General features: G+C 59.0%; 1 protein-coding gene and 1 long non-coding RNA gene across 2 annotated transcripts; one reads left to right on the forward strand and one right to left on the reverse strand.

Moving 5' to 3' along the window:
- Positions 1 to 87: 87 nt before the first annotated feature.
- LOC131574484 (F-box/LRR-repeat protein 6-like) lies at positions 88 to 17,986 on the forward strand (the record flags this gene model as incomplete). The annotated part of the gene is made up of 9 exons (XM_058828955.1): positions 88 to 288; positions 3,629 to 3,692; positions 3,944 to 3,997; positions 5,301 to 5,402; positions 9,158 to 9,271; positions 11,679 to 11,747; positions 11,814 to 11,919; positions 14,219 to 14,450; positions 17,226 to 17,986. Coding segments are annotated over 9 exons (1,294 nt in total), but the record flags the coding sequence as incomplete, so codon positions are not given.
- On the reverse strand, positions 9,873 to 10,732 carry LOC131574485 (uncharacterized). The gene is made up of 3 exons (XR_009276516.1): positions 10,270 to 10,732; positions 10,117 to 10,217; positions 9,873 to 9,893 (listed from the first exon to the last, which is right to left on the reverse strand). It is a non-coding gene; the product is annotated as an uncharacterized LOC131574485 (long non-coding RNA).
- Positions 17,987 to 18,736: the final 750 nt, after the last annotated feature.

Below are 18,736 nucleotides of genomic sequence, written 5' to 3' on the forward strand. Positions count from 1 at the left end.
TCCTGTCCCACCTATCCAATGTCACCTGTCCAATGTCACCCTGTCCCACCTGTCCCTCACCTGTCCCACCTGTCCCACCTGTCCCAGGGTGTCCCGCGTGTGCCGCCTGTGGCGTGACCTGGCCGCCGACCCCCGGCTGTGGCTGCGGGTGCACCTGAGGGGACACCTGAGGGGACACCTGAGGGGACACCTGAGGGGACACCTGAGGGGACAGCGGGGTGGCCCCGCCCGCAGCCGCCGCCCCCCCGAGCAGGTGCTGGGCCCTGTGCTCCGATTGGTGGAGACCAGGTGAGAGCTGACCCCTCCCCCTCCCCCTCCCCCAGGTGTGCAGGGACCTGCTGGGGTCACCTGAGGTCACCTGTGTCACCCCTGTGTCACCTGTGTGTCACCTGTGTGTCACCTGTGTGTCACTGTGTGTCACCTGTGTGTGTCACCTGTGTCACCTGTGTCACCTGTGTCACCTGTGTGTGTCACCTGTGTGTCACCTGTGTGTGTCACCTGTGTGTGTCACCTGTGTCACCTGTGTCACCTGTGTCACCTGTGTCACCTGTGTGTCACCTGTGTGTGTCACCTGTGTGTGTCACCTGTGTCACCTGTGTCACCTGTGTGTCACCTGTGTGTGTCACCTGTGTGTCACCTGTGTGTGTCACCTGTGTGTCACCTGTGTCACCTGTGTCACCTGTGTCACCTGTGTGTCACCTGTGTGTGTCACCTGTGTCACCTGTGTCACCTGTGTGTCACCTGTGTCACCTGTGTGTCACCTGTGTCACCTGAGTCACCTGTGTCACCTGTGTGTCACCTGTGTGTCACCTGTGTGTTACCTGTGTGTCACATGTGTGTCACCTGTGTCACCTGTGTGTGTCACCTGTGTGTCACCTGTGTGTCACCTGTGTCACCTGTGTCACCTGTGTGTGTCACCTGTGTGTCACCTGTGTCACCTGTGTCACCTGTGTCACCTGTGTGTTACCTGTGTGTCACCTGTGTCACCTGTGTGTCACCTGTGTCACCTGTGTCACCCCTGTGTCACCTGTGTGTCACCTGTGTGTCACCTGTGTCACCTGTGTCACCTGTGTGTCACCTGTGTGTCACCTGTGTGTCACCTGTGTCACCTGTGTCACCTGTGTGTCACCTGTGTGTCACCTGTGTCACCTGTGTCACCTGTGTGTGTCACCTGTGTCACCTGTGTGTCACCTGTGTGTCACCTGTGTCACCTGTGTCACCTGTGTCACCTGTGTGTGTCACCTGTGTCACCTGTGTGTCACCTGTGTGTCCACCTGTGTCACCTGTGTCACCTGTGTCACCTGTGTGTCACCTGTGTGTCACCTGTGTGTGTCACCTGTGTGTCACCTGTGTCACCTGTGTGTCACCTGTGTGTCACCTGTGTGTCACCTGTGTCACCTGTGTGTCACCTGTGTGTCACCTGAGTGTCACCTGTGTCACCTGTGTGTGTCACCTGTGTCACCTGTGTGTGTCACCTGTGTGTCACCTGTGTCACCTGTGTGTGTCACCTGTGTGTCACCTGTGTCACCTGTGTGTCACCTGTGTGTCACCTGTGTGTCACCTGTGTCACCTGTGTGTCACCCGAGTGTCACCTGTGTCACCTGTGTGTGTCACCTGTGTCACCTGTGTGTGTCACCTGTGTGTCACCTGTGTGTCACCTGTGTCACCTGTGTCACCTGAGTCACCTGTGTGTCACCTGTGTGTCACCTGTGTGTCACCTGTGTCACCTGTGTCACCCCTGTGTCACCTGTGTGTCACCTGTGTGTCACCTGTGTCACCTGTGTGTGTCACCTGTGTGTCACCTGTGTCACCTGTGTGTGTCACCTGTGTCACCTGTGTCACCTGTGTGTGTCACCTGTGTGTCACCTGTGTGTCACCTGTGTCACCTGTGTCACCTGTGTCACCTGTGTGTCACCTGTGTGTGTCACCTGTGTCACCTGTGTCACCTGTGTGTCACCTGTGTGTCACCTGTGTGTCACCTGTGTGTCACCTGTGTGTCACCTGTGTCACCTGTGTGTCACCTGTGTCACCTGTGTGTCACCTGAGTGTCACCTGTGTCACCTGTGTGTGTCACCTGTGTCACCTGTGTGTGTCACCTGTGTGTCACCTGTGTGTCACCTGTGTCACCTGTGTCACCTGAGTCACCTGTGTGTCACCTGTGTGTCACCTGTGTGTCACCTGTGTCACCTGTGTCACCCCTGTGTCACCTGTGTGTCACCTGTGTGTCACCTGTGTGTCACCTGTGTCACCTGTGTGTGTCACCTGTGTGTCACCTGTGTCACCTGTGTGTGTCACCTGTGTCACCTGTGTCACCTGTGTGTGTCACCTGTGTGTCACCTGTGTGTCACCTGTGTCACCTGTGTCACCTGTGTCACCTGTGTGTCACCTGTGTGTGTCACCTGTGTGTCACCTGTGTGTCATCTGTGTGTGTTACCTGTGTGTCCCCTGTATGTGTCACTGTGTGTCACCTGTGTCACCTGTGTGTGTCACCTGTGTCACTGTGTGTGTCACCTGTGTCACCTGTGTGTTACCTGTGTGTGTCACCTGTGTCACCTGTGTGTCACCTGCATCACCTGTGTCACCTGTGTCACCTGTGTCACCTGTGTGTCACCTGTGTGTCACCTGTGTGTCACCTGTGTGTGTCACCTGTGTGTCACCTGTGTGTCACCTGTGTGTCACCTGTGTGTCACCTGTGTGTGTCACCTGTGTGTCATTGTGTGTCCCCTGTGTGTGTCACCTGTGTGTCACCTGTGTCACCTGTGTCACCTGTGTGTCACCTGTGTCACCTGTGTGTTACCTGTGTGTCACCTGTGTGTGTCACCTGTGTCACCTGTGTCACCTGTGTGTTACCTGTGTGTCACCTGTGTGTCACCTGTGTCACCTGTGTGTCACCTGTGTGTCACCTGTGTGTCACCTGTGTCACCTGTGTCACCTGTGTGTCACCTGTGTCACCTGTGTGTCACCTGTGTCACCTGTGTCACCTGTGTGTCACCTGTGTCACCTGTGTCACCTGTGTCACCTGTGTGTCACCTGTGTGTCACCTGTGTCACCTGTGTGTCACCTGTGTGTCACCTGTGTGTCACCTGTGTCACCTGTGTCACCTGTGTGTCACCTGTGTCACCTGTCACCTGTGTCACCTGTGTCACCTGTGTCACCTGTGTCACCTGTGTGTCACCTGTGTGTGTCACCTGTGTCACCCCTGTGTCACCTGTGTATCACCTGTGTCACCTGTGTCACCTGTGTGTCACCTGTGTCACCTGTGTGTCACCTGTGTGTCACCTGTGTCACCCCTGTGTCACCTGTGTGTCACCTGTGTCACCTGTGTCACCTGTGTCACCTGTGTGTCACCTGTGTGTCACCTGTGTGTCACCTGTGTCACCTGTGTGTCACCTGTGTGTCACCTGTGTGTCACCTGTGTCACCTGTGTCACCTGTGTGTCACCTGTGTGTCACCTGTGTCACCTGTGTCACCTGTGTGTTACCTGTGTGTCACCTGTGTCACCTGAGTCACCTGTGTGTCACCTGTGTGTCACCTGTGTCACCTGTGTCACCTGTGTGTCACCTGTGTCACCTGTGTCACCTGTGTCCCCTCCTGTGTCACCTGTCCTGTGTCCCTCACCTGTCCCCAGGTTTTCGCTGCTCCAGGAGTTTGTGCTCAGTGATTGGAGCAGCCACGTGGGGCCCGTGCTGCAGGTGAGACACACCTGGGACACCTGGGGACACCTGGGGACACCTGGGGACACCTGGGGACACCTGGGGGGACATGGGGACACCTGGGGGGACATGGGGACGCCTGGGGACACCCTGGGACACCTGGGGACACACCTGGGGACACCTGGACACACCTGGGGACACCTGGGGATATCTGGGGACACCTGGGGACACCTGTTGGGGTCCCACACCTGCAGCAGGTGACACACCTGTCCCCTCCCCCTCTCCCCCAGGCCCTGAGCAAGTTCTGCCCCCACCTGAAACACCTGGAGCTGAGACACTGCCAGGTGAGGCCTGGGGACACCTGGGGACACCTGGGGGGACATGGGGACACCTGGGGACATCTGGGGACACCTGGGGACACCTGGGGACACACCTGGGGACACCTGGGGACAGCTGGGGACACCTGGGGACACCTGGGGAGGGGTGTTGGGGACACCTGGGCGGGGTTTGGTGACACCTGGGCAGGGTTTGGTGATACCTGGGCAGGTTTGGTGACACCTGGGCGGGGTTTGGTGACACCTGGGCAGGTTTGGTGACACCTGAGGGATGCAGGTGACACCTGGGCAGGTTTGGTGACACCTGCGTGTGGTTTGGTGACACCTGGGCGGGGTTTGGTGACACCTGGGCAGGTTTGGTGACACCTGCGTGTGGTTTGGTGACACCTGGGCGGGGTTTGGTGACACCTGGGCAGGTTTGGTGACACCTGGTTGGGGTTTGGTGACACCTGGGTGTGATTTGGTGACACCTGGGCAGGTTTGGTGACACCTGAGCAGGTCCAGGTGACACTTGGGCAGGTTTGGTGACACCTGGCAGGTTTGGTGACACCTGAGGGTTCCAGGTGACACCTGGGCAGGTTTGGTGACACCTGGGTGGGGTTTGGTGACACCTGGGCAGGTTTGGTGATACCTGGGTGTGGTTTGGTGACACCTGGGCAGGTTTGGTGACACCTGAGGGATCCAGGTGACACCTGGGTGTGGTTTGGTGACACCTGGGCGTGGTTTGGTGACACCTGGGCAGGTTTGGTGACACCTGGGCGGGGCTTGGTGACACCTGGGCAGGTTTGGTGACACCTGGGTGTGGTTTGGTGACACCTGAGCGTGGTTTGGTGACACCTGGGCAGGTTTGGTGACACCTGGGCAGGTTTGGTGACACCTGGGTGTGGTTTGGTGACACCTGGGTGTGATTTGGTGACACCTGGGCAGGTTTGGTGACACCTGGGTGTGGTTTGGTGATACCTGGGCAGGTTTGGTGACACCTGAGGGATGCAGGTGACACCTGGGCAGGTTTGGTGACACCTGGGCAGGTTTGGTGACACCTGGGCGGGGTTTGGTGATACCTGAGTGTGGTTTGGTGACACCTGAGTGTGGTTTGGTGACACCTGGGCAGGTTTGGTGACACCTGGGCAGGTTTGATGACACCTGGGCAGGGTTTGGTGACACCTGGGCGGGGTTTGGTGACACCTGGGCGGGGTTTGGTGACACCTGGGCGTGGTTTGGTGACACCTGGGCAGGTTTGGTGACACCTGGGCAGGTTTGGTGACACCTGGGCGTGGTTTGGTGACACCTGGGCGTGGTTTGGGCCCCGCAGGTGGAGCCGGCGGCGCTCGGGGGGTTCCTGGCGGCCCCTCCCCCCCTGCAGCACCTGCACCTCACCTGTCCCCGCCTGCGGCCGGTGCTGCCCGCCCTGGCTGTGAGTGCGGGAACCCAAAAACACCCAAAAACAACCCAAAATACCCCAAAATACCCCCAAAACACCCAAAAACACCCTAAAAAACACCCTAAAACACCCCAAAATACCCAAAAATACCCAAAAACACCCAAAAATACCCAAAAATACCTGAAAATACCCCAAAACACCCCAAGAACACCCTAAAACAACCCAAAATACCCAAAAATACCCCAAAACACCCCAAAAACACCCTAAAAACACCCCAAAATACCCCCAAATACCCCAAAATACCCAAAGCCAGACAAAATACCCCAAAAACACCCAAAACAACCCAAAATACCCTAAAAACACCCAAAAAAACCCCCAAAACCACCCAAAACACCCCAAAAACCTTCCAAAAACACCCTAAAAACACCCAAAATACCCCAAAAACACCCTAAAACAACCCAAAATACCCCAAAATACCCTAAAAATACCCCAAAACACCCTAAAATACCCCAAAACCACCCAAAACCAACCCAAAATACACCAAAAACACCCAAACCCACCCAAATACCCCAAAAACCCTAAAAACACCCAAAACACCCCAAAAACACACCAAAAACACCCCAAATACTCCAAAAGCACCCTAAAAACACCCAAAATACCCCAGAATACCCAAAAACACCCAAAATACCCCAAAAATATTCTAAAAACACCCCAAAAGACCCCAAAAGACCCCAAAACCACCCAAAAATACCCCAAAACTACAAAAAAACCCACCCAGAAACTCCCCAAAAGCTCCGAAATACCCCAAAACCAACCCAAAGCACCCCCAACCCCCCAAAATACCCTCAAAACACCCCCAAAACCCAAAAAACAGCCCCAAATCCCCAAAACCACCCTAAATACACCCCAAAACACCCCCAAACCACCCCAGAACACCCCAAAAATACCCCAAAAACACCCTAAAACCACCCAAAATACTCTAAAAAAAACCCAATCCAAAAACACCCTAAAATACCCCAAAAAGCACCCTAAAAACACCCCAACATACCCCCAAAACACCCCAAAAACACCCTAAAAACACCCTAAAACACCCCAGAATACCCCAAAATACCCAAAAACACCCCAAAACAACCCAAAATACCCTAAAAACACCCCAAAACCACCCTAAAACACCCCCAAAATACCCAAAAAAAACCTAAAACAGCCCAAAATCCACTGAAATACCCAAAAATACCCCAAAACATCCAAAAACCACCCAAAATACTCAAAGATACCCCCAAAACACCCCAAAACACCCTAAAACCACTTTAAAAACACCCTAAAAACACCCAATATACCCCAAAACCACCCAAAACCACCAAAAACACCCTAAAAACACCCCAAAACCACCCCGTAACACCCCAAAATACCCCCAAAAACACCCCAAAAACACCCTAAAAACACCCAAAATACCCCCAAAACACCCCAAACCATCCCAAAATACCCAAAAATACCCCCAAAACACCCGAAAAACACCCCAAAACACCTCAAAATACCGCAAAATACCCAAAACACCCCCAAATATCCCAAAATACCCCAAAACCACCCCAAAATACCCAAAAATACCCCCAAACACCCCCAAACCACCCTAAAAACACCCCCAAATCCCCCAAAATCTGCCAGAAGTCCCCCAAAAACCCCCAAATTTCACCCCCCAGACCCCAAATTCCCCCCTTAATCCCAAATTTCCCCCCTTTAACCCCAAATTTCCCCATTTTTACCCAAATTTCCCCGTTTTTACCCAAATTCCCCCGTTTTAACCCCAAATTCCCCCCTTTAACCCCAAATTCCCCCATTTTAACCCAATTCCCCTGTTTTAACCCCAAATTTCCCCATTTTAACCCCAAATTCCCCATTTTAACCCCAAATTTCCCGGTTTTAACCCCAAATTCCCCGGTTTTTACCCGAATTTCCCCGGTTTTTACCCCAAATTCCCCGGTTTTTACCCAAATTCCCCGGTTTTTACCCCAATTCCCCCATTTTAACCCCAAATTCCCCGTTTTTACCCCAATTCCCCCGTTTACCCCCAAATTCCCCATTTTAACCCAAATTCCCCGGTTTTTACCCAAATTTCCCGGTTTTTACCCAAATTTCCCGGTTTTTACCCAAATTCCCCCATTTTAACCCCAAATTCCCCCGTTTTAACCCAAATTTCCCCGTTTTAACCCCAAATTTCCCCGTTTTAACCCCAAATTTCCCCCTTTAACCCCAAATTTCCCCATTTTAACCCAAATTCCCCCGTTTTAACCCCAAATTCCCCCATTTTAACCCCAAATTCCCCCGTTTTAACCCCAAATTTCCCCGTTTTAACCCCAAATTTCCCCATTTTAACCCCAAATTCCCCGGTTTTAACCCCAAATTTCCCCGTTTTAACCCCAAATTCCCCGGTTTTTACCCAAATTCCCCGGTTTTTACCCCAATTCCCCCATTTTAACCCCAAATTCCCCGGTTTTTACCCAAATTCCCCGGTTTTTACCCCAATTCCCCCATTTTAACCCCAAATTCCCCGGTTTTTACCCCAAATTCCCCGGTTTTTACCCAAATTCCCCCGTTTTTACCCCAATTCCCCGGTTTTTACCCCAATTCCCCGGTTTTTACGCAAATTTCCCGGTTTTTACCCAAATTCCCCGGTTTTTACCCAAATTTCCCCGTTTTTACCCAAATTCCCCGGTTTTTACCCCATTTCCCCATTTTTACCCAAATTTCCCGGTTTTTACCCAAATTCCCCGGTTTTTACCCCAATTCCCCCATTTTAACCCCAAATTTCCCCATTTTTACCCAAATTTCCCCGGTTTTAACCCCATTTCCCCATTTTTACCCAAATTCCCCGGTTTTTACCCCAATTCCCCGGTTTTTACCCCAATTCCCCCATTTTTACCCAAATTCCCCGGTTTTTACCCCATTTCCCCATTTTAACCCCAAATTTCCCCATTTTTACCCAAATTCCCCGGTTTTTACCCCAATTCCCCGGTTTTTACCCCATTTCCCCATTTTGACCCAAATTCCCCGGTTTTTACCCCATTTCCCCATTTTTACCCAAATTCCCCGGTTTTTACCCCAATTCCCCCATTTTTACCCAAATTCCCCGGTTTTTACCCCAAATTCCCCGGTTTTTACCCAAATTCCCCGGTTTTTACCCCAATTCCCCGGTTTTTACCCAAATTCCCCGGTTTTTACCCAAATTCCCCGGTTTTTACCCCAAATTTCCCCATTTTTACCCCATTTCCCCATTTTTACCCAAATTCCCCGGTTTTAACCCCAATTCCCCCATTTTTACCCAAATTCCCCGGTTTTTACCCAAATTTCCCGGTTTTAACCCCAAATTTCCCCGTTTTAACCCCAAATTCCCCATTTTTACCCAAATTCCCCGGTTTTTACCCCAATTCCCCGTTTTTACCCAAATTCCCCGGTTTTTACCCCAATTCCCCGTTTTTACCCAAATTCCCCGGTTTTTACCCAATTCCCCCATTTTTACCCAAATTCCCCGGTTTTTACCCAAATTCCCCGGTTTTTACCCCAATTCCCCCATTTTAACCCCAAATTTCCCCATTTTAACCCCAATTTCCCCGTTTTTACCCAAATTCCCCGGTTTTTACCCAAATTCCCCGGTTTTTACCCCAATTCCCCGGTTTTTACCCCAATTCCCCGGTTTTAACCCCATTTCCCCCATTTTTACCCAAATTCCCCGGTTTTTACCCCAATTCCCCCGTTTTTACCCGAATTCCCCGTTTTTTACCCCATTTCCCCAGGCCGGGGCGTGTCCCCAGCTGCGGGTCCTGGAGCTGGATCAGATTTCGGGGGGTCCCGGCCCCCCCCTCCCGCTGCCCCTGGAGCGGCTGCAGGCGGCCTGTCCCCTGCTGCAGGTACCCCCAAACTCACCTGGTACCCCGAAAATGTACCTGGGAACCCCAAAACACACCTGGGAACCCCAAAACTCACCTGGGGACCCCAAAACTCACCTGGGGACCCTAAAAACTCACCTGGGGACCCCTAAACTCACCTGGGAACCCCGAAACTCACCTGGGAACCCCCAAAACTCACCTGGGCACCCCGAAACTCACCTGGGGACCCTAAAAATGTACCTGGGAACCCCAAAACTCACCTGGGGACCCCAAAATCCACCCCAAAACTCACCTGGGGACCCCAAAACTCACCTGGGGACCCCAAAAATGTACCTGGGGACCCCTAAATCACACCTGGGGACCCCAAAACTCACCTGGGACCCCAAAACTCACCTGGGGACCCCAAAATCCACCCCAAAACTCACCTGGGAACCCCAAAACTCACCTGGCACCCCAAAAATGTACCTGGGGACCCCAAAATCCACCCCAAAACCCACCTGGGACCCCAAAATCACACCTGGGGAACCCCTAAACTCACCTGGGAACCCCGAAAATGTACCTGGGAACCCCCAAAACTCACCTGGGGACCCCTAAAAATGTACCTGGGAACCCCAAAATCACACCTGGGGACCCCAAAACTCACCTGGGACCCCAAAACTCACCTGGGGACCCCAAAATCCACCCCAAAACTCACCTGGGAACCCCAAAACTCACCTGGCACCCCAAAAATGTACCTGGGAACCCCAAAATCCACCCCAAAACTCACCTGGCACCCCAAAACTCACCTGGGGACCCCCAAAACTCACCTGGGGACCCCAAAACTCACCTGGCACCCCAAAACTCACCTGGGGACCCCAAAAATGTACCTGGGAACCCCAAAACTCACCTGGGAACCCCAAAAATGTACCTGGGGACCCCAAAACTCACCTGGGACCCCCAAAACTCACCTGGGACCCCAAAAATGTACCTGGGGACCCCAAAATCCACCCCAAAACTCACCTGGCACCCCAAAAATGTACCTGGGAACCCCCAAAACTCACCTGGGAACCCTAAAAATGTACCTGGGGACCCCAAAAATGTACCTGGGGACCCTAAAACTCACCTGGGGACCCCAAAACTCACCTGGGACCCTAAACTCACCTGGGGACCCCAAAATCACACCTGGGGACCCCAAAACTCACCTGGGGACCCCCAAAACTCACCTGGGGACCCTAAACTCACCTGGGGACCACAAAACTCACCTGGGGACCCCAAAATCCACCCCAAAACTCACCTGGGGACCCCAAAACTCACCTGGGGACCCCCAAAACTCACCTGGGGACCCCAAAACTCACCTGGGGAACCCCTAAACTCACCTGGGGACCCCAAAACTCACCTGGGGACCCCCAAAACTCACCTGGGGACCCCAAAAATGTACCTGGGGACCCCAAAACCCACCTGGGGACCCCAAAACTCACCTGGCACCCCAAAAATGTACCTGGGGAACCCCTAAACTCACCTGGGGACCCCAAAAATGTACCTGGGGACCCCCAAAACTCACCTGGGGACCCCAAAATCCACCTGGGACCCCAAAAATGTACCTGGGAACCCCAAAACTCACCTGGGAACCCCAAAACTCACCTGGCACCCCAAAAATGTACCTGGGAACCCCCAAAACTCACCTGGGAACCCCCGAAACTCACCTGGGGACCCCCAAAACTCACCTGGGGACCCCTAAACGCCCTCCAGGACCCCCCCCCAAATCCACAGGTGCCCCTCCCCCACCCATGGGTGACCCCAGAGTGACCCCAGAGTGACCCTTGAGTGACCCCTGGGTGACCCCAGGTGCCCCCCCCCCGGCCCTGCCCCTCCCCCACTCCCCCAGGAGCCCCTCCCCCCCCTCCGACACAGCCCCTCCCCCACCCTGGGTGACCCTTGGGTGACCCCAGAGTGACCCTTGGGTGACCCCAGAGTGACCCCAGAGTGACCCCCCTGGCCCTGCCCCTCCCCCCCCCCGGTACAGCCCCTCCCCCCCAGCCCCTCCCCCACCCCCAGTGGCCCCTCCCCCCCCAGGTGTCCCCCCGGCCCTGCCCCTCCCCCACCCCCGGTGCCCTGCCCCTCCCCCACCCCACAGGGGCCACTCCCCCCCAGCCCCTCCCCCACCCCACAGGTGCCCCTCCCCCACAGGTGCCCCTCCCCCACAGGTGCCCCTCCCCCACCCCCCGACGTTGCCCCTCCCCCACCCCACAGGTGCCCCTCCCCCACAGGTGCCCCTCCCCCACCCCCCTGACGCTGCCCCTCCCCCACCCGCAGGTGCCCCTCCCCCACTCCCTGACGCTGCCCCTCCCCCACCCCACAGGTGCCCCTCCCCCACCCCCTGACGCTGCCCCTCCCCCACCCCCTGACGCTGCCCCTCCCCCCCCTGACGCTGCCCCTCCCCCACCCGCAGGTTCTCTGCCTGGGGGGGGCCCCGTGGGTGCCCCAGCGCTGCCCCTCCCCCCCCCGCGCCCCTCCCCCCGCCTTCCCCCACCTGCGGGAATTGGGGCTGGGGGACCCCGGCGGGGGAGGGGCGGGGGGGGGGGAGGGGCTCCTGCGGCGCCTCCTGCGCGGGACCCCCGAGCTGAGGGGGCTGGAGCTGAGGGGCTGCACCTGCGTCACCCCCCGGGGGCTGCTGGAGCTGCCCTGCACAGGTGAGACACACCTGGGGACACCTGGGGACACCTGGGGACACCTGGGGACACCTGGGGACACACCCAGACACACCTGGGGACACCTGGGGACACCTGGGGGGACATGGGGACACACCCAGACACACCTGGGGACACCTGGGGACACACCCAGACACACCTGGGGACACCTGGGGACACCTGGGGACACCTGGGGACACCTGGGGACACCTGGGGGGGACAGGGACCCCCGAGCTGAGGGGGCTGGAGCTGAGGGGCTGCACCTGCGTCACCCCCCGGGGGCTGCTGGAGCTGCCCTGCGCAGGTGAGACACACCTGGGGACACCTGGGGACACACCCAGACACACCTGGGGACACCTGAGGACACACCCAGACACACCTGGGGACACCTGGGGACATTGGGGACACCTGGGGGGGACAGGGACCCCCGAGCTGAGGGGGCTGGAGCTGAGGGGCTGCACCTGCATCACCCCCCGGGGGCTGCTGGAGCTGCCCTGCGCAGGTGAGACACACCTGGGGACACCTGGGGACACCTGGGGACACACCTGGGGGGACATGGGGACACCTGGGGACACCTGGATACACCTGGGGACACCTGGGGGGACATGGGGACACACCTGGGGACACACCTGGGGACACACCTGGGGACACCTGGGGACACCTGGGGGGGACAGGGACCCCCGAGCTGAGGGGGCTGGAGCTGAGGGGCTGCACCTGCATCACCCCCCGGGGGCTGCTGGAGCTGCCCTGCACAGGTGAGACACACCTGGGGGGACATGGGGACACCTGGGGACACCTGGGGACACACCCAGACACACCTGGGGACACACCCAGACACACCTGGGGACACCTGGGGACATTGGGGACACCTGGGGACACACCCAGACACACCTGGGGACACCTGGGGACACCTGGGGACACCTGGGGACACCTGGGGGGGACAGGGACCCCCGAGCTGAGGGGGCTGGAGCTGAGGGGCTGCACCTGCATCACCCCCCGGGGGCTGCTGGAGCTGCCCTGCGCAGGTGAGACACACCTGGGGACACCTGGGGACACACCCAGACACACCTGGGGACACACCTGGGGACACCTGGGGACACACCCAGACACACCCAGACACACCTGGGGACACCTCGGGACACCTGGGGACACCTGGGGACACACCCAGACACACCTGGGGACACCTGGGGACACCTGGGGACACCTGGGGGGACATGGGGACACACCTGGGGGGTCATGGGGACACCTGGGGACAGACCTGGGGACACACCCAGACACACCTGGGGACACCTGGGGACACCTGGGGACACCTGGGGGGGACAGGGACCCCCGAGCTGAGGGGGCTGGAGCTGAGGGGCTGCACCTGCGTCACCCCCCGGGGGCTGCTGGAGCTGCCCTGCGCAGGTGAGACACACCTGGGGACACCTGGGGACACACCTGGGGACACACCCAGACACACCTGGGGACACCTGGATACACCTGGGGACACCTGGGGTACAGCTGGGGACACCTGGTCCCATTGTCACCTATCCCTGTCCCACCTGTGTCACCTGTGTCATCTCTGTTATCTGTCACAGTGTCACCTATGTCACACCTGTGTCACACCTGTCCCATTGTCACCTGTCCCACCTGTGACACCTGTGTCACCTGTGTCACACCTGTCCCATTGTCACCTGTCCTGTGTCACCTGTCCCATTGTCATCTGTCCTACCTGTGATACCTGTCCCACCTGTGTCACACCTGTTCCATTGTCACCTGTCACACCTGTGTCACCTGTCCCATTGTCACCTGTCCCATTGTCACCTGTCCTACCTGTGTCACCTGTTCCTGTGTCCCCAGCCCTGGAGTGTCTGTCGGTGTCCCCGGGCTGTCCCTGTCCTGTGTCACCTGTCCCATTGTCCCCTGTGTCACCTGTCCCATTGTCACCTGTCCCCAGCCCTGGAGCGTCTCTCGGTGTTGGTTCCCCCCGGCTGTTCTGGTCCCGGTTCCGGTTCCGGTTCCGGTTCCGGTTCGTGGCTCTCGGTCACCCGCCGGTGGCACCGGACGCTGCTGGAGCTGGACCTGAGCCATTGTCCCCATTGTCCCCATTGTCCCCTGTGTCACCCCTGTGTCCCCAGGGCTGGAGCGTCTCTCGGTGTCGGTCCCCCCCGGCTGTCCCGGTTCTGGTCCCGGTCCCGGTTCCGGTCCCGGTTCCGGTTCGTGGCTGGCCGTGACCCGCCGCTGGCACCGGACGCTGCTGGAGCTGGACCTGAGCCATTGTCCCCTGTGTCCCCACTGTCCCCATTGTCCCCTGTGTCCCCAGGGCTGGAGCGTCTCTCGGTGTCGGTCCCCCCCGGCTGTTCTGGTCCCGGTTCCGGTCCCGGTTCCGGTTCGTGGCTGGCCGTGACCCGCCGGTGGCACCGGACGCTGCTGGAGCTGGACCTGAGCGGGCGCCGCGATCCCGACCTGGGCCGGGCCCTGGCGGCGTTCGGGCCCCGCGACCCCCTGAGGGTCCTGAGGCTGGCGGGGACCCCCGTGAGCCCCCAGGAGCTGCGGTGAGACACCCAGCGGCATGTCGCGATACCCACCGGCATGTCGCGATAGCCACCGGCATGTCGCGATAGCGGGGGGGATGTTGCGATAGCGGGGATGTCGCGATAGCGGGGGGTGGCAGGATAGCGGGGATGTCGCGATAGCCACCGGCATGTCGCGATAGCCACCGGCATGTCGAGATAGCGGGAGGTGGCGGGATAGCGATGGGGATTGTCGCGATAGCGGGGGGTGGCGGGATATCGGGGATTGTCGCGAGAGCGGGGGGGATGTCGCGATAGCCACCGGCATGTCGCGATAGCGGGGGGTGGCGGGGTATCGGGGATTGTCGCGAGAGCGGGGAGGATGTCGCGATAGCCACCGGCATGTCGCGATAGCGGGGGGTGGCGGGATAGCGAGGATTTTTGGGTTATGGGGGGGATGGTCGGGGTATGGGAGGTATCGGGGTACCGGGGATATCGGGATATTGGGGGTATCGCAACATGGGGGATTATCGGGATATGGGGATATCGGGATAGCGGGACACAGGGGATTATGGGGATATGGGATATCAGGATATGGAGATATCGGGATATGGGATATGGGGATATCAGGACACGGGGGATTATGGGGATATGGGATATCAGGATATGGGATATCGGGATATGGGGATATGGGGATATCAGGACACGGGGGATTATCGGGATATGGGATATCAGGATATGGGATATCAGGATGTGGAGATATCGGGATATGGGGATATCAGGATATCGGGACATGGGGGATTATCAGGATGTCAGGATATGGGGATATCAGGATATGGGGATATCGGGATATGGGGATATTGGGATATCGGGATATCAGGATGTGGAGATATCGGGATATCGGGATATCGGGACATGGGGGATTATCAGGATATCAGGATATGGGATATCAGGATATGGGGATATTGGGATATCAGGATATCGGGATATGGGGGATTATCAGGATATCGGGATATGGGGATATGGGGATATCAGGATATGGGGATATTGGGATATGGGATATCAGGATGTGGAGATATCGGGATATGGGGATATCGGGATATGGGGATATTGGGGTGTGGAGATATCGGGATATCGATATCGGGACATGGGGGATTATCAGGATATGGGGATATGGGGATATCGGGATATCAGGATGTGGAGATATCGGGATATCGATATCGGGACATGGGGACATTGGGGACACCGGGGGATGCCACAACACCGGGAACATGGGGGGACACTGGGGGGACACTGAGGGGACACTGGGGGGACACTGGGGACACTGGGGGGACACTGGGGGGGACACTGGGACACTGGGGGGACATTGGGGGGACATCAGGACATGGGGGATATCGGGGGGACATTGGGGACACTGGGGGGACACTGGGACACTGGGGGGACATTGGGGGGACATCAGGACATGGGGGATATCGGGGGGACATTGGGGACACTGGGGGGACACTGGGACATGGGGGGGACATTGGGGACATTCCCAGGGGCTCAGGGGTCACTCTGGGGGTTACTGGGGGACACTGGGGGGACACTGGGACATTGGGGATGGGGGGACTGGGGGACACTGGGGGGACATCGGGACATGGGGGGACACCAGGGGACACTGGGGGGACATCGGGGACACTGGGACATTGGGGATGGGGACACTGGGGAGACACTGGGGGGACATCAGGACATGGGGGGGACACTGGGGGGACACCAGGGGACGCTGGGGGACACTGGGGGGGACACTGGGGGGACACTGGGGGGACATTGGGGACATTCCCAGGGGCTCAGGGGTCACTGGGGGTCTCTGGGGGACACCGGGAGGACACTGAGGGGGACACTGGGGGGACATCGGGACATGGGGGGACATTGGGGACACTGGGGGGACATTGGGGGGACACTGGGGGACATTGGGGACACTGGGGGGACATCGGGACATGGGGGGACATTGGGGACACTGGGGGGACACTGGGGGGACACTGGGGACATTCCCAGGGGCTCAGAGGTCACACTGGGGGTTACTGGGGGACACTGGGGGACACTGGGAGGTCACTGGGGGGACACTGGGACATTGGGGACGGGGGGACTGGGGGGACACTGGGGGGACACTGGGGGACATTGGGGACACTGGGGGGACATCAGGACATGGGGGGACATTGGGGACACTGAGGGGGACACTGGGGGGACATCGGGGACATTCCCAGGGGCTCAGGGGTCACACTGGGGGTTACTGGGGGACACTGGGAGGTCACTGGGAGTCTGTTGGGGTCACTGGGGGGTCACTTTAGGGGTCTCGGGGGGTCTGGGGGGTCTGGGGGTCACTCTGGGGGTCTGGGGGTCACTCTGGGGGGTCACTCTGGGTGTCTGGGGGTCACTCTGGGGGTCTCGGGGGGTCACTCTGGGGGGATCTGGGGGTCACTCAGGGTGTCCCCGTGTCCCCAGGCCGCTGCTGGCCTGTCCCCACCTGGCTCACCTGGACCTGTCCTCGTGCCACTTTGGGGGGTCACTGTGGGAATCTGGGGGTCACTCTGGGGGTCTCGGGGGGTCTGGGGGTCACTCTGGGGGTCTCGGGGGGTCTGGGGGTCTCTGGGGGTCACTCAGGGTGTCCCCGTGTCCCCAGGCCGCTGCTGGCCTGTCCCCACCTGGCTCACCTGGACCTGTCCTCGTGCCGCTTTGGGGGGTCACTGTGGGAATCTGGGGGTCACTCGGGGGGTCTGGGGGTCTCGGGGGGTCTGGGGGTCACTCTGGGGGTCACTCAGGGTGTCCCCGTGTCCCCAGGCCGCTGCTGGCCTGTCCCCACCTGGCTCACCTGGACCTGTCCTCGTGCCGCCGCCTCCCCCGCGGCACCAAGAGACCCCACCTGGGCCGGGGGGAGGTGCTGAGGCTGCTGAGGGGGCTGGAGACCCCCCCCGAGGGGACCCCCGGACAGGAGACACCCCCCGAGGGGACCCTCGGACAGGAGACCCCCCCCGAGGGGACCCCCGGACAGGGGACACCCCCAGAAGAGACCCCTGGAAAGAAGAACCCCCCTGAAGAGACCCCCGGACAGGGGACACCCCCAGAAGAGACCCCTGGAAAGAAGAACCCCCCTGAAGAGACCCCCGCACCATTGGGGTCCCCCCTGGAATAGGGGAGACCCCCCCAGTGAGGAGACCCCCGCCCCGAGGGGACCCCCGGACAGGGGACACCCCCCAAAGACACCCCCGGACAGGGAACACCCCCAGAAGAGACCCCCGGACAGGGAACACCCCCCGAGGGGACCCCCGCACCATTGGGGACCCCCCCAGAATAAGGGACCCCATCTCAGGACACCCCCCCCTGCCATTGGAGACCCCCCCCGAGGGGACCCCCGGACAGGAGACCCCCCCCCAAAACAGGGGACACCCCCCGAGGAGCCCCCCAGAAACGGGAGACCCCTCCTCAAGAGACCTTCAGGGATGGGGACCCCCCTGAGGAGACCCCTGAATCATTGGGGACCCCCCCCAGAATAGGGGACCCCCCCCGAGGGGACCCCCAGAAAGAAGAGCCCCCCCAAAGAGACCCCCGGACAGGGGACCCCCCCCCGAGGGGACCCCCGCATCATTGGGGACCCCCCCAGAATAGGGGACCCCCCCAGGAGACCCCCCTCCCGAGGGGATCCCCAGAAAGAAGAGCCCCCCCAAAGAGACCCCCACGTCATTGGGGACCCCCCTGGAATAGGGGACACCCCTCGAGGGGACCCCCAGTGAGGAGACCCCCCCCTGAGGAGACCCCCGACCATTGGGGACCCCCCCAGAACAGGGGACCCCCCCCTGAGGAGACCCCCGACCATTGGGGACCCCCCCCAGAACAGGAGCCCCCCCCAAAATGGGGGATCCCCCCCCGAGGGGACCCCCCCCCGACCATCGAGAACCCCCCCCCGGGAGCCCCCAGACCCCCCCATGAGGACCCCAAAGATGAGACCCCCCCCCCCCAAAATAAAGCGACCCCTCCCCAATAAATCCCCGAGCCCTGGAACCCCCCCAAAAAATTTGGGGGTGGGGGGGGTGGGGGGCATCCCCTCCCCCACCTCTCTTTTTGTAGCCCCTCCCCCTTTTTATAGCCCCCCCAATTTTTTATATCCCCCCCAATTTTTATAGCCCCTCCCCCTTTTTATAAACCCCCCCCCCAATTTTGTACCCCCCCAATTTTGGGGGTCTCCCCGCCCCTCCCCCCCCGGAGCTTCAATAAAAACTCTGCCCCTCCCCCATCCGGGGGTCCCCAAAAATCTGGGAATTGGTTTGGGGGGGTGGGGGAGGGGCGGTGGGGGA

The sequence above is a fragment of the Poecile atricapillus genome, unplaced genomic scaffold, assembly GCF_030490865.1.
Source record: "Poecile atricapillus isolate bPoeAtr1 unplaced genomic scaffold, bPoeAtr1.hap1 scaffold_348, whole genome shotgun sequence".
Taxonomy (NCBI): Eukaryota; Metazoa; Chordata; class Aves; order Passeriformes; family Paridae; genus Poecile; species Poecile atricapillus.